General features: G+C 40.3%; 1 protein-coding gene across 1 annotated transcript in view; it reads left to right on the plus strand.

Moving 5' to 3' along the window:
• The window catches only part of LOC126273313 (allergen Tha p 1-like), a 141,360-nt gene extending 116,100 nt beyond the window's left edge, over positions 1-25,260 (plus strand). Inside the window, exon 4 of the mRNA XM_049976857.1 lies at positions 25,024-25,260. Coding sequence (XP_049832814.1) covers positions 25,024-25,220 — 197 coding nt within the window. The 3' untranslated portion in view covers positions 25,221-25,260. The remainder of the gene's footprint in view (positions 1-25,023) is intronic.
• Positions 25,261-25,747: the final 487 nt, after the last annotated feature.

The following is a 25,747-nucleotide window of genomic DNA, read 5'->3' on the forward strand; positions in this document are numbered from 1 at the left end:
GCTGACCTAAGTAGCAGCTTTGTGTAAATAAGAGCTCGCAATTGCTCCATTAACTACCTTCTGAAAATGTTTTACTTCTAATCGGTCATTTGCAAATGTCTGGACAGCTCATAAATCACGCACGTATCATGTAAAATCTCCCCTGTGAAACGTTCAGAGATACTCAGCAAACGGTGACCAGTTCTCTGTGTAATGTAGTATCGCGCGCTATCGGCAGTTTTAGGGAATGCAAAAGAGTTTGAGGCGTGGCACAGCACACACCTATCTCTGCCACACAGTCAGTCTGTGATACTCGTTCCTATAGCTGCTAGTACTGGTCTGCTTTCTCCAACTCAGTTGTCTCAAAGATCATTGTATCCTAACTGCTGTTATTTGATAAGACAAAGTAAATGTTGGGCAACTTTGTCTTCGTTGAGTGGAAAATTATAGCTATCGCATGCCATTGCTTGCGAAATACTACCATTAGTAACGGCCTCATCATTTGGGTTAGAGAAATCATCCGACACAACTTTTAAATCGCAACTAAACAAGTCCAGTTATTACTCGCAATGTATGATAAATAAAATTTCTAATGTTGGATGTAAAAAATGCCGCTTGTTTGCTTGTATGTGATTTTGTGTTAAAAGCATGAACGAAATGTTTACAGCTGACACCTCTATCTCGCCGCGACGCCCTTTTATTTACATGAGTTATTTTTTACTGGAAACCTGTACGCAGCTCATAATTAATTTGAAATATAGCTTCGTATTTTGTGATGTTATCAGTTTTAATAAAATCCTGCTTTTATATTTTCTCCTTGAACTTAAATAATAAATGTAATTAATATATTTGTCCCGGGAAAAATCGTGCTTACAGGTTTTGTCCTTACACTTAAATAATAAATGTATTCGTTATATTGGTCACGCAAATGTTAGCTAACTGATTGTAACTTTAGGTATGATATGCTCTGTTACAGACAGGATCAATGGAGTAAAATAGCTAACTAGGACGCGTTCGACGGTTGCAAGTGCCGTTCTCTGCGTCTCCAGGGATCTCAGTTTCTTCATTCCATCACCTCATCAGCTATCCGTGTCTTTGTTCTCTGGGTTCATGCTTTTTATTATATTGTTAGGGTACTTGTCCGTCCATCACTTGTAGCACAGTAAGCTTTCATGAATCATGCGTGATGCGGACGCCTGAACAGGGAGGACGTCTTTGTGCTCACTTCATTGAGCACATGTGCTTTGGCGGTGAGAGCAGTATAGAGCAATTGGCAACACAACAGCCAGAGGTGCTCCATGAGCTCAAACACAGCAGCAGAGAAGATTTTAATGTACAAGTACTGCGACCCACTGCTAGGATTAAATGAGAGGTCATCGGCGTAGACGTACTCTTGCAGCGAGAGGTGGAAAAATATATTGCACCCACGAACATGATCATATTAGTCCTCGTGTTGTGGTAAGTGGAGACATAATGCTGCGTGTGTGTGGTGACCACTCACCAGTCACTGTTTTTACTGCTCTGCACTTCTTCCCCATCAGCGTACACTCCGCCCCGATTTACATTTTTATGGATAAAAAAGTGCGACCTCATCTAACAGAGCAGGTGAGTAACTCGTGTAAATTTCGTTGGAAATATCAAACTTTTCACTGAGGGCCTAAGATACTGTTACAATGTTAGTCGACCGAATTGGACTAGTCGATGCAGTGTTGCCATGTCTACAAACGTTTCGCTTATTCTTTGGTAGTATAGTCCTTTTCATAATTTATCGCGTTTTCGTCATTCACTTCGTTTATGCTTCTTTTGCATTAGTCTTCGTTAGTATAAGTATTATCATACTTTTATTTGTTAATGCATATGATTTAATAATACTCATTCACAAATCCATTTCCAGGTATGATAGCGAAGCGTAAAACTGTATTCACACATTATCATGTACATACGTAACAAAAAAATGTTAAATATTACATAATTAAAACATTCAATGTGTGTGCATACTGTAACTTTCAAAAGTTATAGAGAAAATATCTACTTCTAAGAGGACAAAGTGTTCCGTACCAGTCATTATATTGAGATATCTGCCAACATATTCACCCACTTCCACCAAACAAAGTATCATTGGTCCGCCACACACCGTCAGGTGGCTTGCGGAGTATGGATGTAGATGGATAAAACACGTCGATGTCTCTTACCTCTATTTCATATTACATTTAATCGTGAACAAAACGTTAAAAACATTTACACGTATACGATGAAGTTCGTAAGTCGTGTGTTATTTAGCTTTACTTAACAGTATCTGTCGCTCTATATTTCGCGTATCTTGCCCTCCACCCTCACACATTGCCACGCACCGCGACCAAACTGCCTAACTAAGGGGCAACTGCATTCATCATATCCTTAATGAGATATACGTCTGTATGCAAATCATTCCTACAATGGTACTCATGCTTTCCCTCATACTGTAAATGCTGACACATTCAAAATTTAAAAAATTTACAATAGTTACTACACCTTGAGTATTAGTAACGAGATGAAGTGTTTTAAGTGATCCTCAGCGAACATTCACCATCACTCCACTCACATCTTAACCTGATTCCTTCCCTTTGGCTGTCCAGTGTTTCATTCCTCATTCAGTTCATTGGGTGTATTGCAAACTCTGTACTTTTCCACTTTAATAATTTGAGAGCCTCAAAGAGTTGGTTTATTTTATGAAAATTGTCTCATTGCTGAAGAAGGTTTGAATGCTGTTGCTTTTAATAACTCAACAACACGGCGATCCAGAGAAGTAATTTTGGTATTCAAATACCTCCTAATACCTCACTGGGCTTCTAATCCTTCGAAAAAGTAATTACAAATTTTAAACGTTATGACACGGTAACTTTCTTCTTCTTCTTCTTTATCTTCTTCTCCTTCAATTGGTAGTACACCCCGGGGTTGGACTTTGCCTCCTCAATAATTTTCTGCCATTATTCTCTGGACTTCGCCATGAGTTACGGCAACCGACTCGGGCAGCGTTCTCCCCAACCTCGTCGCTCCGTCTCAGCCTAGGTCGTCCTCTTGCTCCCCTCCCTCCAGGTTCACTGCAGTAGGATTTCCTTGCGGTATATGTCTCATCGAGTCGCATTACATTTCCAGGCCATCTCAGTCTATACAGCTTTATGAACTTTAAATCATCCTCCTAATCATGAAGTTTGTCATTCCTTCGCCTTCTCCAGGCCCATTTTCATACACAGGACCAAAATTTCTCCTCAGTATACTTCTTTCACGTGATCTCAGTTACTTTTCACCCTGCTTTGTAATTGTCCATTTTTCTGAGGCATAAGTGAGTACTGGGTTTATCAGCGCTTTGCAAAGTAGGCTCTTTGTCCCTCGTGATAGATTTAAAATGTCGCAACATTCCACAGTAGCGTCGGTTAGAAGCACTTATACGAGCGAAAATTTCAATATAAATGGTCCCATTTGCTTTTATATTTGAGCTCAGATAGGTAAAACATTCCACTCTCTCAAATGTCATTCCATCTAGGGTTATTGTGGGCTGTACGTATTGGTTGTTGCCATTAGACACACAGTTCGTCTTTACTTCATTAATTCTCTGGTCCATCTCTGCACTCAGTTTCAGAGCTGAAAATGTATTTTGTAGATCACTAAGTGTTCTGGTCATTAAATCCAAGTCATTGCATGTCCCAGAAATTGTACTGACTTATAGTAGATAGCACCTCTTGTGTAAATACCCGATTCACGTACCACTATTTCAAGTGCCAGGTTGAAAAGTTGGCAGGAAAGCTCATCTCCTTGACTTACCCAGTAAGTGGGAAACTGAGGTGATAGCCTGGACTGCACTGGCACGGTAGACTGGGGATATCTGCTATGTAGTCTGTTATCCACATTTCGCCCTATGAAGAAGCTACCTCATACCAATCATCCCCTCACACCTTGATACTGAGCGAGCCTCGGTTTGTAGCGTAATGGAAGCTGATATTGGAGCTATAAATAAGTTACAGTTAGCGATTATGCCACGGAGCCCCTCTGAGCCAGGCAGAGTCGGTCTGTATCCGTTCACTGTGATTGGAAACAACTGCGCAATACCAGGCAGCAGCATTAGTCACAAATCCGTACGTGATGTGCAGATCCGTCGAATGGTGTAATTGTACTCTTTCAGTAATTTGTGATGAGATCGTATGCATGAGCGAGACTATTAAGTGGGCGTCCACATCAACATCGTGAATTCTTTTGCAGACACTTTTTGTGTTGCTTAAAAGATTATTGGGCAGTGTGTTGAATTCTATCGTAAAAGCTGCTACGACCAAAGAGTCTCAAACACGACATTTCTCATGCTAGTCTACATGGTACCAATTGTTTCTGGATTACTCTCTCCATCGTAGTCAGCGGCATGAGATGAACATCAGAGGTGGTATGGGAGAGTCATTAATAGACGGCGATCGATTCCCACAACATTACCGATAAAATCCTTTGAATACTTTTTTTTTTTTTTTTTTTTTTTTTTTTTTTTTTTTTTTTTTTTTTTGAGTCATCAGTCTTCTGACTTGTTTGATGCAGCCTAGCACGAATTTCTCTCAGAGTAGAGCTTGCAACCGACGACCTCAATTATCAGTCGGATGTATTCCAATAGCAGTCTTCCTCTACACTTTTTGCCCTCTACAGCTCCCTCTAATACCATGGATGTCCGTCGATGATAACTTAATAGGTGTCCTGTCGGATGTCCCTTCTCCTTGTCAGTGATTTTCTCTTCGATTCTGCGCAGAACCTCCTCATTCCTTACCTTATCAGTTCACCTAATTTTCAACATTTGCCTGCAGCACACAAATCAAATGATTCGATTCCGGTTTTCCCACAGTCCATCTTTTACTACCATTCAATACTGTGCTCCAAACGTATATTCCCAGAAATTTCTTCCTCCTGTTTAGGCCTATGTTTGATACTAGTAGACTTCTCTAGGCCATCGAAGCCCCTTATGCCAGTGCTCGTCTGTTTTCTGATGTTCTCATTTCTCTGTCCATCATTAGGTGATAGAAAGTCGACACACGACACTTCTGTGGTTGTCTTTCTTACGATTTCTGTATTCCAGCGAACAAAGTCTATGCAAATATCTGCTATAGTGGCTGAAGCAAATCTGCGACAAAAGTCTGTGGATGGTAAATGATGATAATCACTAAGTGTGCAACCCGTGTTGCATAAGAATAAAATTTCATTCTTCTCGCACAAAACACACACACACACACACACACACACACACACACATACACACACACCAACATAAATATACATGCATCATCAGCAAACATCTACTAAAGCTCAATATCAAAATTTCTAATACTTGGCAGTTACAATACTAAACATAATAAACATGTTTGGTCACGTTTCTTACTGTGACTTAGACGTTTGCGGAATCTCTTGTCCTAACAGCGGTTAGAGACATTGTTACCCTGTCACCATATTATCAATATCCAAATGTGTTTTCATATTTAAGTCCACTTGTCTCTTCAGAATTACATAAATATCTCGACAGTTCCATTAAAAACAATTCGGTATCACAATGTGGCAGCATTTTTTTCTAGGTCATCAGTCTACTGACTGGTTTGATGCGGCCCGCCACGAATTCCTCCACTGTGCCAACCTCTTCATCTCAGACTATCACTTGCAACCTATGTATTCCAATCTCTGTCTTCCTCTACAGTTTTTGCCCTCTACCGCTCCCTCTAGTACCATGGAAGTCATTCCCTCATGTCTTAGCAAATGTCCTATCATCCTGTCCCTTCTCCTTATCAGGGTTTTACACATATTCCTTTCCTCTCCGATTCTGCGTAGAACTTCCTCATTCCTTACCTTATCAGTCCACCTAATTTTCAACATTCGTCTATAGCACCACATCTCAAATGCTTCGATTCTCTTCTGTTCCCGTTTTCCGACAGTCCATGTTTCACTACCATACAATGCTGTACTCCAGACGTACATCCTCAGCAATCTCTTCCTCAAATTAAGGCCAGTATTTGATATTAGTAGACTTCTCTCTGCCAGAAATGCCTTTTTTGCCATAGCGAGTCTGCTTTTGATGTCCTCCTTGCTCCGTCCGTCATTGGTTATTTTACTGCCGAGATAGCAGAATTCCTTTACTTCGTGACCATCAATCTTGATGTTAAGTTTCTCGCTGTTCTCATTTCTACTACGTCCCATTACCTTCGCCTTTCTCCGATTTACTCTCAAACCATACTGTGTACTCATTAGACTGTTCATTCCGTTCAGCAGATCATTTAATTCTTCTTCACTTTCACTCAGGATAGCAATGTCATCAGCGAATCATATCATTGATATCCTTTCACCTTGTATTTTAATTCCACTCCTGAATCTTTCTTTTATTTCCATCATTGCTTCCTCGATGAACAGATTGAAGAGTAGGGGCGAAAGGCTACAGCCTTGTCTTACACCCATCTTAATACGAGCACTTCGTTCTTGATCGTCCACTCTTATTTTCCCTCTTGGTTGTTGTACATATTGTATATGACCCGTCTCTCCCTATAGCTTACCCCTACTCTTTTCAGAATCTCGAACAGCTTGCACCATTTTATATTGTTCAAATGGTTCAAATGGCTCTGAGCACTATGGGACTTAACATCTGTTTTCATCAGTCCCCTAGAACTTAGAACTATTTAAACCTAACTAACCTAAGGACATCACACACATCCATGCCGGAGGCAGGATTAGAACCTGCGACATTAGCAGTCGCGCCTAGAACCGTGAGACCACCGCGGCCGTCTTTTATATTGTCGAACGCTTTTTCCAGGTCGACAAATCCTATGAACGTATCTTGATTTTTCTTCAGCCTTGCTTCCATTATTAGCCGTAACGTCAGAATTGCCTCTCTCGTGCCTTTACTTTTCCTAAAGCCAAACTGATCGTCACCTAGCGCATTCTCAATTTTCTTCTCCACTCTTCTGTATATTATTCTTGTAAGCAGCTTCGATGCATGAGCTGTTAAGCTGATTGTGCGATAATTCTCGCACTTGTCAGCTCTTGCCGCCTTCGGAATTGTGTGGAAGATGCTTTTCCGAAAGTCAGATGGTATGTCGCCAGACTCATATATTCTACACACCAACGTGAATATTCGTTTTGTTGCCACTTCCCCTAATGATTTTAGAAATTCTGATGGAATGTTATCTATCCCTTCTGCCTTATTTGACCGTAAGTCCTCCTAAGCTCTTTTAAATTCCGATTCTAATACTGGATCCCCTATCTCTTCTAAATCGACTCCAGTTGCTTCTTCTATCACACCAGACAAATCTTCACCCTCATAGAGGCTTTCAATGTATTCTTTCCACCTATCTGCTCTCTCCTGTTCATTTTAACAGTGGAATTCCCGTTGCACTCTTAATGTTACCACCGTTGCTTTTAATGTCACCAAAGGTTGTTTTGACTTTCCTGTATGCCGAGTCTGGCCTTCCGACAATCATATCTTTTTCGATGTCTTCACGTTTGTCCTGCAGCCATTTCGTCTTAGCTTCCCTACACTTCCTATTTATTTCATTCCTCAGCGACTTGTATTTCTGTATTCCTAATTTTCCCGGAACATGTTTGTACTTCCTCCTTTCATCAATCAACTGAAGTATTTCTTCTGTTACCCATGGTTTCTTCGCAGCTACCTTCCTTGTACCTATGTTTCCCTTCCCAACTAATGTGATGGCCCTTTTTAGAAACGTCCATTCCTCTTCAACTGTGCTGCCTACTGCGCTATTCCGTATTGTTGTATCTATAGCGTTAGAGAACTTCAAACGTATCTCGTCATTCCTTAGAACTTCCGTATCCCACTTCTTTGCGTATTGATTCTTCCTGACTAATGTCTTGAACTTCAGCCTACTCTTCATCACTACTATATTGTGATCTGAGACTGTATCTGCTCCTGGGTACGCCTTACAATCCAGTATCTGATTTCGGAATCTCTGTCTGACCATGATGTAATCTAATTCAAATCTTCCCGTATCTCCCGGCCTTTTCCAAGTATACCTCCTCCTCTTGTGATTCTTGAACAGGGTATTCGCTATTACTAGCTGAAACTTGTTACAGAACTGAATTACTCTTTCCCCTCTTTCATTCCTTGTCCCAAGCCCATATTCTCCTGTAAAGTTTTCTGCTACTCCTTCCCCTACAACTGCATTCCAGTCGCTCATGACTATTAGATTTTCGTCCCCCTTTACGTACTGCATTACCCTTTCAATATCCTCATACACTTTCTCTATCTGTTCATCTTCAGCTTGCGACGTCGGCATGTATACCTGAACTATCGTTGTAGGTGTTGGTCTGCTGTCGATTCTGATTAGAACAACCCGGTCACTGAACTGTTCGCAGTTCGCAGCTATGAACGTAAAAATGACTTGAGTACGTCACAAAACTCATAAAAATGATCGCTGCGACTTCCTGAGAACCACATCTCGAAGTACTCACTGATTATCGATATACGTTTGTATATGCTCGTATAAGGTAGGGTCAAGTTATATTTAGTATACCATTGTTTCCAAATAAACGGTGGCATTCTATAAAGTAATGCCACTGAATTTTTCATGTAAAGACTCTAAACAGCTTTTTAATTAAATGACTTTATTAATAATCTAAATCTTTAGTCTTCATGTCTACATATGCACATATTTATTTCTCATCAGTCAGCCTGGTGTCGAACACATTTCTCCCTAGGAGACACCAGTTTATTCATATCGTCACTGCAGAATGTTTGACTTTGTTGATGCAGTACAATATCACCTCTACTTTCACCGCTTCATCACTATCAAAGTTCAGGAAACCGGAAAATCGGATGGGCTGAAGTCGGGATCGTATAGAGGAAGGTGAGTGACAAAGAACCCAAGGTGTTAGACCTTTGCAGATGTAGCTGCGCTCGTGTGTGACCTGTTATTCTCATGTTGAAGGAGAGGGAGCTCGAGTGTGGACGAAGTCTTTAAATTCGTGCCGTCAGTTTTCTGTGGAGTTTCACACTCACCGACATAGTTATGTTACTCAACGCCGTGTTAGTCGGTTCAATTCTGAAACCTCTGACGGCAGAGGGTTACAACATGCGTCAGTGAGGCGACAAAGTCGACCGTCTAATAAGCATTACACGTAGTAAGTCAAACGATATTTAGAACAGAATGAATAACTTGGTGGCATTACGTTTCAGCACACCGCCGTAACTGTTCCCTACATCGGTGGAAGTGCTTAATCTGCCTCAACGTCTGCCAGCGGACATTGCAACACTTTATCTCACAAAGACGTCGAAACCCCGGGAAAAAGTACCAGGCCTCCACTTCATTCTTACTCCACTATCTTCTCTACCTCATCAAGCTGACTGCAAGGCTAAAATCTCAATTAGTCAGTCTCGTTTGAACCCCTACGTCACTGACACATCTTAGATAAATCTCTGTCTCATCCTGAGACCTCACTTTACCTGGAATTATGTTCCAATAACATATGTGAAAGAGCCCAACATTATCAGACTACATAGCAGATATCGGAAAAAGTACTTACCTAGCTAATCTACAAAGAAACGTTTGCACCAACACCAAAAATTCAGGAACGAACTCTTACGAATCTCATTGTACTTAGTTCAGGATTGACAGGGATTCATTCGTCAACTAGAAGCAATATTACCTGGACTGCACTACATCTTGTGTCAGAAATGGTACTAGGAATGACTTCTTGCTAAAGAATTTATAAATTTTGGAATTTTGCATAACCAATCAATAATCAGGATCCAAATTGTTTTTCGCAGCACCAGTGTTATTTGAAGGTCATAATAATTGTATTTGTCGACAAAACAAAAGAATAAAATAATGCTAAGCACTGTCTAAACATTAAAGATAAGAAAACTTCACGTTTATTTTAAGTTCAACCTAGTAATATAATTTTTGTTCTTTGAGAATATTCTCGAAGCTGTCGATTTCAGCTAACATATTTTGGAAATAGCACAGGACAAATGTTACTACGGGGAATCTGTCGTTTACTTAAGTTTGGTTCGTCAATTAACAAGGGATGCAAATCAGTCATTTACTTCTGGAAGCAAACAAGCAGTTTGCCAGGGACAGAAAGGGGAACGTTCACGTTGTGTCTGTGTTGTTCTCTGCACAGCTATGGCAGAGGGTAAAGATGCCACCAGCATCTTTCCTGCGTCTGAGAAGCGTGGATGTGTAAAGCATGTACCTGCAAGAGCATCAGAAGTGGAACGCTGTCTTGATCTATTAGGTGGAACTACAGAAATAAAAACACGCCTAATGTTATGGGAGCGCAGATATCCATCTAAGCGGTATCCATTTTGAAGTACGCCTGTCTTATAGTGATTGACACAACAACTCGCGTATCATATCCGTGATAACTCTCCCCTATTTCGTGATAATACAAAATGAGCTGCCTTTCCTTGCACTTTTCTCCCGTTATCCGTTCACACCCGGTAAGGATCCTACATGTGCAGCAATACTACAAGAAAGGACGGAAAAGCGTAGTATATGCAGCATCCTTAATAATTCTGTTGCATACTCTAAAATAAATAGTCTTCGGTTCGCCTCTCGCATGACATTTCCTATGTGACTTAAGTTCGTGCGTAATGATAATATCAAGGTATTTAGTTTAATTTCTCTGTTTTTATTTTTTTTCAGGTTCGTATGATGTTCATGCGACGCCACGAATTCCCCTCCAGTATTAGTCTTTTCGTCTCAGAGTAGCAGCGTGCGTGTCAGTTATTTGCTGGATGTATTCCAATCTCTGTCTTCATCTACAGTTTTTATCTTCTATAGTTCTCTCTTTTATCATGGAAGCAGTTCCCTCATGTCTCAACAGATGTCCTGTCATGCTGGCGCTTCTTCTTACCGGTTTTGTCCATATACTACTGTGAACGCCGATTCTGCGGAGAAACTCCTCACTCCTTACCTTTTCAGTCCGCATAATTCTGTTGTAGCACCACATTTCAAATTCATCGGTTCGTTTCCGTTCCGATTTTCCCTCAATTCATGTTTCACTACCATACAATGCTGTTCTCCAAATGTATATTCTCAAAAATTTCTTCCTTAAATTGAAGCAGACTTCTTGCAAGGTGTCAGGCAAATCCAACACCTTCCATGAAAACCCTGACATGATAAGCAAATCCAGTAGTATGTCACATAGCTCCGAATAAATCGTGACATTAAATTAACCAAAGTAATACAAGTAACGAGTGAGCAAATGGAATACCACAGACTAACACAAGAATGCCTAATTGCATGTCGTACCTTCCCACCGTGAGACCGACGCAGTTCCGAGGGGAGAAAAGAGAACAGAAGCCGAGAGCAGAGCCGTGTTAAGCTAGAAGGCCCCACGATAAGGGACGGACTGGACACCCACGTTGCCAGCTAACCATTAGGACGACACCACCCGCAAGTTTTAGTGTGAGATTTTTCGCGTCTCTGTTATGTCAAGGACCACCCGCCAGCCCATGTTAAAAGCTAGAGCCCTCCAGAAGAACAGTGTAGATCTTACGATAACGCTAAAGGACCACACCAGCTGCAGGTTTTAGCGTGAGACTTTTTCGTGTCTCTGTTACATTACAAACTTTAAAAACATTGCCCCACCACGAAAAGTATAACGTTTACCATTGGATAGACAGCATTTTTGTAGGCGGAGCTTAAGGTTAACATTGAGACCCTGCTTGGTCAGATGAAAACACAGCCAGATAGCTTTTTTTAAACCAACTTCGTAAATTGTAGTGAGGAGAAGGAAGAGTTAGTTCCGAGACGGCGAGCTGGATGGCTGCTACGCCGGCCACCGCCCCCCTGACGAACACCGACAAGGTAATGAACGCTGGCGATGCCGTATAACAGCGCATAAAGCTTCGCTCAGAACTGCGGAAGTCTCATCTATTAAACCTCCTTTTTGCGTAATACTAGTGTAGATCGTCAATTAAGGCTCATGGTGTTCACATTTGCCACTTGAAGTAAAAATCTGGAACGCGATGATTTTTCTGTTATGTAGTTATTGAGAAGCCTCATCAGCCACTGCAATTTACGACAAGTTAGATAAGTTATTAAAGATAATTGAGGATCACTGTAGACCATTTTGATAGTTTTTCTCTTTTGTGAAACTTAATTTAAACCTAGATTATAGATGTGTTATGGCTTAGGTCATCCTTCGATCCATTGTAGAACTTGGAAACCCATTCAGGGAATATTCGTTCACCTTTTTGTTGAACGCAGTTGGATTTTACCATCGTGTATTAAAACACTTCCTTTTATCAATAGTGCAATTTATAAAGAATGTTTTGTCAGTAGAATAAAATTTCCAATGGTAAACATAATTGCTTTTCCGACGTTATTTTACCAGCTAACTAAAAATAGGAAAGCCTTGAACCCTTTCCACTAAATTTAGTTAGTATTAAGATTCTTTTACAGGGAGTGTAGTGGAGCTGACGCTGAGATCATTTAGTATTTGGTTATATCATCGCTAGTCTTACTGAACTCTTCTGAATTCTACATGTCATGTGTGGTCTGGCGTCTCCTTACCAGCAACAGGTCCCAGGTTCAAACTAGTCAATTCCCTGAAAAACTCGCTCAGAGCGTCGTTGTGCGAAAGTGGTAGGGAGACACAATATAGAACAATCAGACACCACCATGGCTTGGCTAAGAATGCCCTTTTCTCGAGTGCTTGTCTGCTTTTTGTGTGCTCCTTGCTCCGTCCGTCCTGGGTTATTTTATTTCCAGCTGGCAAAATTCCTTAGTTTCGGCAATTTCGAGATTCCTGATTTTGATATAATGTTTCTCATTTTCCTACTGCTCATTCGTTTTCTTTCTTCGATTTAATCTCAGTCCATACTTTGTACTCATTGGATTGTTCATTCCACTCAACAGATCCTCTAATTCTCTTTCACTTTCACTGAGAACAGCAAATCATCAGCGAATGTTATCATCGATATCATTTCAACTTGTATTTCAGTCTCACTCTTGAACCTTTCTTTTATTTCCGTCATTGTTTCTTCGATGTTTAGACTGAATAGTAGGGACGAAAGACTACCTCCCTGTCTTACACCCTTTTAGTCCGAGTACTTCGTTCATGGTCTTCCATTCTCATTATTCCCTGTTGGCACTTGTACATTTTGTATATTATTCATCTGCCCCTTCATCTCATCCCTACTTGCCTCAGAATTTCGAATATTTGGCACGTTTTGATATTCAGGAACATTCTTTCCAGGTCGAATAATTGTATGAATGTGGATGATAGTTTCTCAGTCTTGCTTCCACTATCAACCGCAACTTCAAAACTGCCTCCCTAGTGCGTTCACCTTTCATAAAGCCGAACTGATCGTAATCTAACAATTCCGAAATTTCTTTTCTCATTCTTAAATCTACAACCATGAAATCTGTGTTACTTAACATATAACCGAAATTTGATGAAATGTATTACTATACGTGAGAATGACTTCACACTATTTTTTTGGGGGGAGCCAACCGTGCAGATATCTTGTCGAAATAATTCTGCAATTCGTTCACATAGACCAGACAAACTGATAGAGCGACTTAGATTGTCTGTAAAATTGTTTATATAATTACGAAGAGCAGAAGCCCTATAACTTTACATTTGGGAACCTCAGACACCATTTCTGTTTCAGTAGATAACCTCCCATGATTTACTACTCACTGTGATCGTTATAACAGGAAGTCACGAATCCAGTCGGACAGCTGAGAGGATGTCAGACTGAATAGAAACCACCTGAGATGAAAATTGTCAGTCACCTTTTGGAAATCTGGAAACATAGTATCATCTTGAGATTCACTGTCGTTAGCACTCATTATTTGTTGAGAATAAAGAGCCAGTTGTGTTTCAAAAGACTGACATTTTCCGGCCGCGGTGGTCTCGCGGTTCTAGACGCGCAGTCCGGAACCGTGGGACAGTTACGGTCGCAGGTTCGAATCCTGCCTCGGGCATGGATGTGTGTAATGTCCTTAGGTTAGTTAGGTTTAAGTAGTTCTAAGTTCTAGGGGACTGATGACAACAGCAGTTGAGTCCCAAAGTGCGCAGAGCCATTTGAACCATTTTTTGACTGATATTTTCTTAATCAGTGCTGGTTATGAGCCAACAGAGTCACTTCGTGCATTGCGAAATAAAAGAAAAATAAACAAAGAAATAAATCCGGGTAAGTGCCAGTTGGACTCACGCACCGAGGGTTCCGTACAAACTTCATTATTTATACAGACATTCCATTCATAGCATGAACTGGGAATCTAGACATTTCTGGCTTTTTATCGATATCGATGCAGACAAAATACAAGCCTACACATTCCTGACAAAATAGTATGTTCACAGGACAAGCAGGCATTCGGATACAAAAAGCAGAAAAAAAAGATATGATTTAATTGAAATTGCCCAATTATGGACTTTTTTCCTTTGCACTTACAGTGAGGCCTTGCTTCCTTCCAAATAACATACAGGTTTTGATGAGCTACTTTGCGAGCACAAAAATTTGTGACATAAATAGCCGTACCTTTTGATTACATTGAGTTTGAAGCTTATGTTAATTACACCGCCAAGGACTACAGGCCTTAGTATACGTCACAAATTTCAAATTGATACAGCTACCTGATCCTGATAAAAAGAGGTCTTTAAAGATGGATGAATAGACAAGACAGTTAGGGAATAAACAACGCAAATAAATTATGATTTGATAATTTTCTGATTTTTTTATTAGCTATAATGTCAAATTTTGCTTTTTGTCAAATTTCATGTATCTAGCGAGTATAGAAATATGTGACATAAGTGGCCTTATCCTTTTGACCTTGTTAACCTAGAAGCTTAAATTTTTTCACCGTCAGAGAGCTTACAGCCTAAAATATGAAATAAATTTCACCTTGATATTTCTAACTATTCTGTCCTTGAGAAAAGTGTGACAGACAGGCACCCAGACAGACAGATGCAACAAAGTAATGCTATAAGGATTCCTCTTCTACCGACTGAGGTGTGGAACACTAATAAGTGGATCAACACAGACTGAGAATTCGCCTAGAGAAAACGAAAGTTACTTTGTAACTCACAAAATTTAATAACAAAGCCTTGGAAGATCCTGAACACAACAATAAAAAACGGCTAGTCAATGACGATACGGTTTATGTTGATACCTGATCCTAGACGTGTCATCGGCATTTGGGTGAGGCGGTGGAGGGTGTTTGAGGAGACTTGTCCGTGGCTTGTAATCAATGTGGAACACCGGCCGTGGTAGTGGAGGTGGTAACCGACCGTGAATCAGTGAGGCTGTGGTGTCGGGTGTGCGCCCCCCGCTCTCTCTCCTCCGGCAGCCACAGTGGGATGCGCCGCCTCTCCAGGCCACGCCAGGCCAGCATATAAGCCGTGCCAGCCGCCACTGCGGCACAGCCGACAACAGGTGGCTCACAGCACCGACACCACCAGCATGAACCGTCACGTGGCTCTGCTCCTCTGCGCCTCGGTGGCGCTCGTTGCTGCCGCTGAGGTAAGCATCACTTTTCGTCGCCAAGGGCCACCCCGCGTTTCTAGTGCACTGTCTTCACTTACACACAGTTTTCCATAAGCACCCCCAATTCTTCATACACAGTTGTCCACAATGCTTGCAGGTAGCTAACTTACTTCACGTGCACCACAAAGGAACTGCTGTAGAACTGTAGAACCTTTGTTTTCAAGTAGCCTGGTGGATGAGCTCAGGAGCTCCTTACTGCAATTCTCATACAATGATGTGCTGTGCGTGGGTCACAAATATTTCAGATATCTCATTTTACACTTTCTTAGACTGCCGTAGTTTCCATACGGAATATATAACTTCAAGTTTGTAAACATTCCTTACTCCAGCGGTCTTCTTCAAAACCTACCAGGTGACTACAATTAAAGTGCAGCTGATCACAGAGGCGCAGAGTCGACTGTGATTTTCACACTGCACCGAACCTTGGTACACATCCTATTGTGTTTAGTCCCCCTTACACATCCCAACAACCACCACCACCACATCCTACTGCTCTAAAGTGGAACCGATTTACGCTGGCAAAAGAATTAGTTCCAATTTTGGCCACCAGGTGGAAATCTGGCGCTGTGAATGCAAGAAGTATAGAAATGTTTCCATATGTAATGGACTAGTAACAGGACGTGGGCAGAAAATGATAAACAAGTGAGAAAGGAATAATGTTGACTTTATTATTAACCTTTGCTTACTCAATTTGTTCAATGTGAGCGCCGAAAACGGAAGCGAGATATGTTACATGGCTAGAGTTGCACCTTGTGGCCAAATTGGGAACGAATTTTTTCCAGCTTAAATTGGTTCCACATTAACGCACTAGAATAATTGCCAGGTCTCGCTACCATACAATAATTACATACCATACAGAACCGTGAGTAGCTTCAGTTCAATATAACCACCCAGCAGTTGAATATGTTGTACGACAACTTACTTTTATTAAGTCTGTGAAACTGGCAGCATCCTTTCCACCATGGTATCCAAAATTGCTTCCATATTCAGGTATATTTCTATGTTGATTTGAATTTTACACCTTCATTGGCCGGCCGCGGTGGTCTCGCGGTTCTAGGGGCGCAGTCCGGAACCGTGCTACGGTCGCAGGTTCGAATCCTGCCTCGGGCATGGATGTGTGTGACGTCCTTAGGTTAGTTAGGTTTAAGTAGTTCTAAGTTCTAGGGGACTAATGACCAAAGCAATTGAGTCCCATAGTGCTCAAAGCCATTTGAACCATTTTGAACACCTTCATTAAAGACTTGTCTTTTGATTATTCTTCGATTTTTGCTTCCATGTTTCAGGCCTTAGTTCATTCACGTTCACTGTTAGCCATTCTGCTTTGATAACGTGCTGTTGTACCTCGTTTTGAGATTCCTGTAAACGCACATGTTTTGCTACTCGGTTACGTATACTTGCCCTTCCGCCGTAAGGAGTAATGAGCGACAATAGTGACGTAAGCTAAGACATAATTTGTTGTTATGATCTTAGGTATGTAACTATTACCGTCATCTATACAGCGGACACCTCTACGTTTAAGATGTGTGACACTCCATGCTTCGACCTACTGAAAAACGGATTTGTTTTTCTTATTTTATCAAAGGAGCTACCATCATCAATAAACGTTACATTAAAGCGGTATGTTCTCGGAAAACATAATGGCTGTAGACACCAGTCGTTTTCAGCCATTCACAGTACCAATATAGCAACATATTGTTGGTTTATGTCAGGGGGCAGCATACGACATTCACACTGTTGCTCCTGCAACTACATGAATTCGTTGCTGTACTACTTCCGGAACCATATGCTAGTGTGGCCTCTCTACGGATATCTATACATTGTGGTTGCACGTACCACACGATGTCTGCGTCGTAGAGAACGCAAACACCAATGTCCACTCCGACCCCCACCCCCTTTAATGGTTAGGGACATGGTATATGAGGGGTGCCATTGTTATCATGAAGCCCAGTGTTACCTTAAGAATGCCAGAGGAAATCATATGTATGGATACTACCAAACACTTATGAAATGTATTGAAATGATCCCGTCGCCACTACTGAGAGCTAATTATTCACTTTAAACGTCAAGCAAGGAAACTGTGCATGACCTTCCACAATAATGGCAGTATTTGAAATGAATGGACTCGTTGAGATGAGGGTAGTTGTGGAAATGAAGAGAAAAATCTTTAAAAATGAATCGAACGACGTAAAATAATAGTCATGAATTTATGATATGTCTTTGTATACACATCACTATGTGTCTAAAACTATGTTTCGCATTCAGAATTTTTTCCGGCTTGTACAACGTGATGAGATCAGGGAGTGTCAGTAGGGCCACATAACTTACAATTGCAACTCGACTAACATATTAAATTACAGTAAGCACGTTAGGTCGTAGTAGCAATAGGTAAATCACAACATAAGGTGACAGTGACAAATATGTTTATCGTCCAGGAAAATAAATTCATTTAGAAAAAAATCAACTTGTACGAGAGACAGAGACAACGGCCTACTGCACTGGCCATGGTTATTATCTATGGGAATGTTGTATACATATTATAAAGTTAATAAACCATTTGAAACAAATAAAATGTTTTTGTGATAAGAAAATATGAGAAGGGAGTCTCTAATTCGTTATTAACAAGTTACATTTGTAAAATAGAGCTCTGCAGCTGCGCATCCATGATGCCTTTTTGCCTATGGTAGTTGGAAATCTCTTTTATGTTAAAATTTTCCACAAACAGTGAACTTCAGAGAAATATTGTTGTTCAATTCACAAACTGGTTGAAAAACATTTTGACGACATCACATTCGTTTCAGTAAGATCAGAGTGTGTTGAGGAAAAGGGATGTTGACTTAAAAAATAATGTATACAATCACAAAAGCAAGTAAAATGTGGTTGGTTGGGAGATAACTGGGAGAAACAAATAGCGCTACAGGGAAGATCAATTAATCTCTCCGCCAAGTAGTGATTACCGGCTAACAGAAATAGACTGGCTGCAAAGATACGCTGTATGCTAACCAGAAAACAGTACTTGACTTTGGAAAACAATAAGTCAGTGTGGGTCAGCGGTTCCCATACATACACACACACAGAGGTACGTGCGTTGTGGGTCGGGAGGGAGCTATGACTCCGATAGTGAGAGCAGTCCAGCGAGCTGTTGCTCACCATTGCCGCAGGTCGGTTTCCCCCACTGGAACATAGGCGTCACGCCGTAATAGCTGCATCTACCACGCGATTGTACTACATTTATTGGTCCCATCAGCTACTGGATACCTAGTATATTGTAGAAATGTGAGGTTAACATCAGTATGTCGTTCAAAAATAACTCATTGACCCATCCTACGCAATTAGCAAATAACATAAAGTTAATTAATGCTTGAGTGTATAAACTTCAGCATAGTTGTCGCAACTTGTATATTAGACAAAGGGAGAGCGAGTTAGGACGAATGGAGGCCTTCCACGAAATAATTACAGTAAGGAAACTGTTGGAATCCTTCAGCACCAGGTAGGACACAAAACGACAGACATGAATACCTGACTGACCATTTCGAATGCACAATCAAAAGGCATAAAGAAAAAGATTACAGAAAGCTCAGACGAACACAGAAACCAAAAACGACAGTGAGCTGTCATTCTGAACGAAAATATTGACAACGAACACGTAAAAGTAATAAGGGCCTTAACAGAACAATCCTCTTTTTTCAAACCACATCATACGCAATAGAATGCACTCAGTTTTATTTATTATAGATCCTCTTTTTGTAGAAAATGTTATTTTTGCAAACATATCCAATTACAAACTAAATAAGTTTATCTAATATCATTCAGAATTCAAATTCTGTCATACGCTTTAGTGTTTTTAATTAAATGGCTGACATATTTGAAAATCAGACTAAACTCATTACTCTTCATCGTAAGAAACCCTAAAAAATATACATCTTCAGAAATAGAAAAACTATGTAATGACTCTCTTAACGAGGAAACGCTAGGTGCGTGTAACATCTCTAGCGATGTCTGTAAACTCTGAATGACTTAAGTACAAATGCAGCGCTCCCGAGAAAAGGAAGCAACTAAGGGAATATTTCGTCATATAAGTACACCAAAAGAATTCTGAACAAAAAGCGATAAATTTCAAACTTACATAGTTCTACATCGATGATTTTCGAAGAACGATGCCACTAGACCTAAAGCTGAGAACCAGGAGTTGATGAAGGAGCACAGCCTCCAAAATACGTCGTAAATAATAAAAGATGAAGAGGAATTTAAAATTTAGTAACTGTTTACGATGAGTCTATATTTGTATTTAAAACAGAGTCACAGTAAGTGACTGCACAGCATGTATATATGTAAAGCAACAGAGTACTAGTTTGAAATATAAGTGACAGTATCAACGATCAATTTCCGCTGACGGTTTTTGAGTTTCCTCTACTTCTTCTCGTGCTGTACCTAAGCTAGATGATAAAGTCTTTGAGACGTGGTCGATACTGACAATTTCATCTTTTGTACGTATAAAAGTAATCGCGTAATTTAAGTACACGCTTAGCAAACATTTATTGCTTACTCTCATACCAATGCTAATTTTGGTATATATGTCTTCAACAACTCATTAAGGAAGACTTCAGAAATGTACTGAGTGAGGTGGAGCATTGTTAAGGTGCTAAGAACGTTTTAGTGAAGGTGGTGGCTCCAGTTTCCCAACAGGCTCCCGAGTTACAGTTTATAGCGATTGCCAGGATGGTACCTTTGGAAGGGTACGGGCGATACCGCCACTTTTATTCGGCAATACGCATTAGTTTGCATGCATTGAGTCCTCTGGTTACAGCGAGTGGTGTGCTGTGTTGCAGGAGAAGTACCCGGCCACGTTCGACAGCCTGGACCTGAAGGCGCTGCTGTCGGATGAAACTCGAGTCCAGGATGGGATACGCTGCCTGCTGGAAGAAGGAGATGCAGCGTGCAGACCCGCCGGGAAGGCGCTCAAGGGTAAGACCCATCATAGTCTACACTTCGCTACCCAGTAGGATGGTATAGCCCACAACACACCGAGCGAGGTGGCACAGGAAGAAGTCCAGTATGCTATACGGGACAAGCATTCGGGAGGACGACGGTTCAATCCAGCATCCGGCCATCCAGATTTAGGTTTTCCGTGATTTTCCTAAATAGCTCCAGGGATATTCCAGGATGGTTACTTTGAAAGGGCACAGCCGACTTCGTTCCCCGTCCTTCCCTAATCTGATGAGACCGATGACCTCGCTGTTTGGTCTCTTCCCCCAAACAAACCAAACCAATCCAATCCCACTCCACAAGCTCACTCTCAAAATGAGACCTGTGCCATGAATACAGTGAGTCTGTATTCAGTAAACGGGTAGATGCAGATGGCAGTATCGGGGTCCCAATGGAGCAATGATGACTGGATTATGAGTGTTCCCTGAATTTAAACAAGTCTGCTTGGAAATAAAAATGTGGGTTGTGATAAAGGTATAAGTCAGTCTGAAATTCCAGTCTACTGTGGGTGATACTGCAAGAACTATGTTATGGACAATGAACAACCGCTGGGACCGTACTCCATACAGAAAATTAATTCTTATCCCAGAATATATAGAGCTTATTGGTCCCCAGGGTAAAACTAGAGAAATCCTGCTTTACTGCGGTACCAGTCATCTTTTGCATTGCATGTACATTTGATTAGCTGTGCAGCTTATTTCCTTACCCTGTATCACAACGCCAGGCCACCTGTATATTTACTTCCTTAGTGAATAATCTGATATTATTAGTTTTGCGTGGTTAGCAAGAAGAGAAAGAGGAATTTTCTAGATAGCGGGGTGGCGATAAAAACCGGCACAGTTAATGACAAGGAATCAGAAGTTGGTCGATCACTAAAAGAGTGATGTGATGCTGTGGAAAGAAAGAAACTCATATCAACACTAGTATTTGCGTTTGTGATGTTCGGTTATTCATTGCATTTAATATTTGATCAGTCAAATCATATATAGCATTTTCTGTTGAAAAGCCTTTCTGAAAAGCAAACTGACATTTTTTAGTACTTCATTTTTTCCAAGATTTGTAATGCTACACTTGAATACATTTCTTTTTCAAGAATTTTGGATAAAGATGTTAGAAGTGTGATTGGGCGGTAGTTATTAGTATCAGATCCATCCCCTTTTTATGCAGTGGTTTAACAATCGCATATTTCACTCTATCTGGAAAAATTCCTTGTTTCTACAAATGTGGCTGAGAATCCTACTTGTTTGTTGGTAACAGGCTTTTAATACTCTGTTGGAAATGCGATCAATTCCATATAAACTTTTACTTTTGACTGAATTTATTATTTTCCTTATTTCAGTGGGAGAGGTGGGTTGAATTTCAATTTTTTCAAATTGCGTAGGTACTGCTTCTTCCATATCATGCTTTGCATGTTCTAATGAATATCTGAGACCTATTTTCTCTACAACACTTAAAAGGTGATTATTAAAACTATTTTCTACTTCTGATTCCTTGTTAACAAACTTTTCATTGTGTTTGATAGAAATAAAGTCTTCCTGTGCTCTCAGCTGTCCTGTCTCCCTTGTCACAATATTCCAAATTGCTTTAATTTTATTATAAAATGTGCTAATCTCAGACATAATGCATACACTTCTGAGCCTTTTAAACACTTTTCTTAATACAGTGCAATAGTTTTTATAATTTTTCATTGTTTTGAGATCATTATTCCTCCAAGCTATAAGATACATTTCCCTTTTCTGTTTACAAGATATTTTTATCCCTTTAGTAAGCCATACCTTTTTTACATAGATTCTTACAATTATATTTCACTGTTTTCTTAGGTACTATTTTCAAATATACTCTCAAAGGTATCATGAAATAGGTTAAATTTTAATTTAGCATCATGTTCCCTGTACACCTCATCCCAGTTTGTTGCAGGGTTTCCCTAAAATATTGGTGTTAAATCGTTAATGGAACACACTACTTTGGAGGACTGCTTTGCATTACTGTATGGAGCTATATCAGATATGGTAACTAACTGTGCATCATGATCAGACAGACCATTCTTAACAGAACATTTTTTTATTTAATTAAATTTATCTTGGTCTGTGAGAAAGTTATTGAGAAAGTTATCTATTAGTGTGCTGCTTTCCTGTACCACTCGAGTAGGAAAATCAAAGCTGATGTCAAATTAAAAGAACCAAGTAATAGTTCAAGGTTCTATCTGACTCTTTCAGAAAATCTACATTTAAATCCCCACAAACAATAATTTTCTTTCCTTTATCTGACAGGTAGCACAACAAATAATCCAAGTTTTTCAAACATAGTTGGAAATTTCCCAGTGGGGAAATGGCTAAAATTATAAAAGTGCCTTTATTTAGTTCAAGCTCACATGTACATGCTTCTGTGTGTTGCTCCACACAAAATTCTATAGTTTCCAAATTTTTCACACTATGACTGATTTTAACTAATATGGCATCTCCACCTCTCTCCATAGTGTCTCTACTTACATGTGCTGACAGCTTATATCAACCTACATGTACCATTTCCATATCTGCGACGATATCGTGTTCAGACAGGCATAGTAAATATATTCCACCGTCCGTATCTAAATCTTCTATACAAACAAGAAGCTTATCTACTTTGCTTTTAAATCCCCTGATATTCTGATGCAATATAGTAACATTACTTTTTACTGTGCTTTTATGTGAATCTTGTGACATACTTAACATTATTTTTCACTGTACTGTTATGGCACTATTGTGATATTTTCACATCTCTAGTACCTGCCTGTCTGAACTTTTCATGCAGATTGATTTCAATCAATGTAGGATGATTAAATGCTGATCTTAGCCTAAAAAAGTACTCCCATGAGTTCCAGTGCCCCCACTTAAAGATTTTGCTAACATCCCAGCCAGTTTACCCTTTCCTTTCCTACTGGTATGCAAGCCATATCTTGTGATGTCCCACCTACCAATATCATCAATAGGAACCAAACCTATACTTGACAAAGTAGCCGCCCAAAGCAGCTGATCTAGCTTCATATTGACCTTACTGACAGAGCTGTTCAATTGGGACTCGTCATACCGTATGATAGTAGGAACCAAGGCAACATTTCTGTGGTTCGTTGCAGATGCTATTTTCACTATGTCACACTTAATATTGTAGCCCTCATCCCTATCAATACTGTTTCCCGCTCCACCCACTACCGCAACATGAACCTGTTTTGTAAAATCTCTGCACAATAATGGTACATCCTCCATCACTTGTCTACGACATGCACATGGCTTGAAAATACTTGTGACCTGGTCCCTGTCGCCTAACTTTTACTGCAAAATCTGATCCGCACCTTTTCCATGGCCACTACCTAACAACAGAACTTTCCTCCAACTTTCTACATTTTTGCAACAGTTGGTTTACTTGTGAAAGTCTCTTGAGCACTGAATACACTGTCATTTACTTAAGACTCTTCCTTAGCTGATTGAGGTAGCAAGACAAATCTGTTGTTTGTGCAAATGATGAAACTGTCTGATACTGTTCTCTTTCTGTGGCCCCTGTTCCTTGCTATCACTTCCCACCTTCCCGTTGCACTGTTTTCCTATCCCTTGAACATAATCTGCAATACCATGGAAGAAACCCATTTACTTCTCCGATTCCCATGGCACTATATTCACCCGAATGCAACCACCTGCCACAACAGATGCACAGAAACCCATAACTGAAATTCCTAAGTCAGCTGAAACACCTCTAGCTCATGGTTGTTTACAATACTTTTAACAAAATTTGTCTACTCAATAACAATAATATTCTATTAACTACAGATCACAAAAGACATTAATACACGTGTATACTATTAATATTGTAACGTAATGAAGTTAAACTAACGTTAAATATCTAAACATGTATACCTGAAGATATTAGGCCTTTGATCGTGTATGCAAGATACGTACTTCCCGCGTTTTTAGATGATATAAAAGATAGAACTTAAAACCTTTACTACTCCAAGTAGATACGGTACTACTAAATATATGTGTAATGGAAACAAACTAAATTCTTCACTTAATACTTAATGTAGTACATCTTATAATTCTGCCCGTAATCATGTTGTTGTCAAACATTTATACGTCCTCGTAACAAAGTTAACCAGTAAAACATGTTCCATTAGGTTGTTGACTTGATGTTTCCCCCATAAGAAGACGTAGCAGCTTGGCTGATCCCTAAGTTTTTCTTTAATGGCGTAGTTTTTTCTACAGTATACTCAATTAGCCAAATGGCTATGTTTTAAAAGGCCAGGGATCTGTCATTCATCTTTCGTCGTTCGCAACTGTCTTGATACTTCAGAACTGATGTCAAACGACACGTTTTGAATCTGGAAATGTGATTATGTGGCAGAACTGTTGAGATGACGCAGTAGTATTTCCAGAAAAATTAAGGAGTAGTTGTGTTTTGACGCCTGAGGACCCTAGCGTCTATATCAGCAATATATTCACTGCTCACCCCAATCTACAGACTCTAAACAGACCTCCATCACGAACCACAACACAATTCTACGATTGTAACCGCATTTTCCTTTGCAGATGTGCTGCCCGAAATAGTGCGTACAGACTGCGCCAAGTGCACTGAGACACAGCACAAGAAGATCGGAGGTTTCTTCGGAGAGGTCTCGCGCCGCCACCCAGACCTCATGAAGAAGCTGCTGGACAAGTACGACCCATCTGGAGAATACAGGAGGAAGTACGCCAAGTCCTGGGCCGAGTACAGCATCCACCACTGATCCTCATCATCCCTTGTAACTCTTATATTCAATAAATCTATCACCTACCCTACAATGTAAAAAATTATTTCGATCTACCCACAAACACGGAAATATATGGAGCTCCTAAACTCATTTGTTCTGTGAACACAGGAACGATCTGCTTTCACCTCAGTGATGAAGGAACATTTCCTTTTAAAATCAGCGTCATTTGCACTTATGGGTCTCAAGAACCAGAAGTCAATCGTTCAGCATGAAAGAGACTAGCCATAAGTGCTCTGTTTAATTTTTTGATGACAAAGTGTACCATACAGTCATTTTGAGGACACACACAGTAACTGGAAAGTTAGTCATGGAGTGCCATAGCAGTAGATTTTTCACCAAATTCAAGAAGACCCCAGTGATTTCGTATGAGGACAACAGGCAGTCTGTAACTTCCTGGCTGATTAAACCTGTGTGCCGGACGGAGACTCGAACTCGGGACTATTGCCTTTCGCGGGCAAGTGCTGTACCAACTGAACTACCCAAACACGTCTCACGCCCGATCC

The sequence above is a fragment of the Schistocerca gregaria genome, chromosome 5 (genome assembly GCF_023897955.1).
Source record: "Schistocerca gregaria isolate iqSchGreg1 chromosome 5, iqSchGreg1.2, whole genome shotgun sequence".
NCBI lineage: Eukaryota > Metazoa > Arthropoda > Insecta > Orthoptera > Acrididae > Schistocerca > Schistocerca gregaria.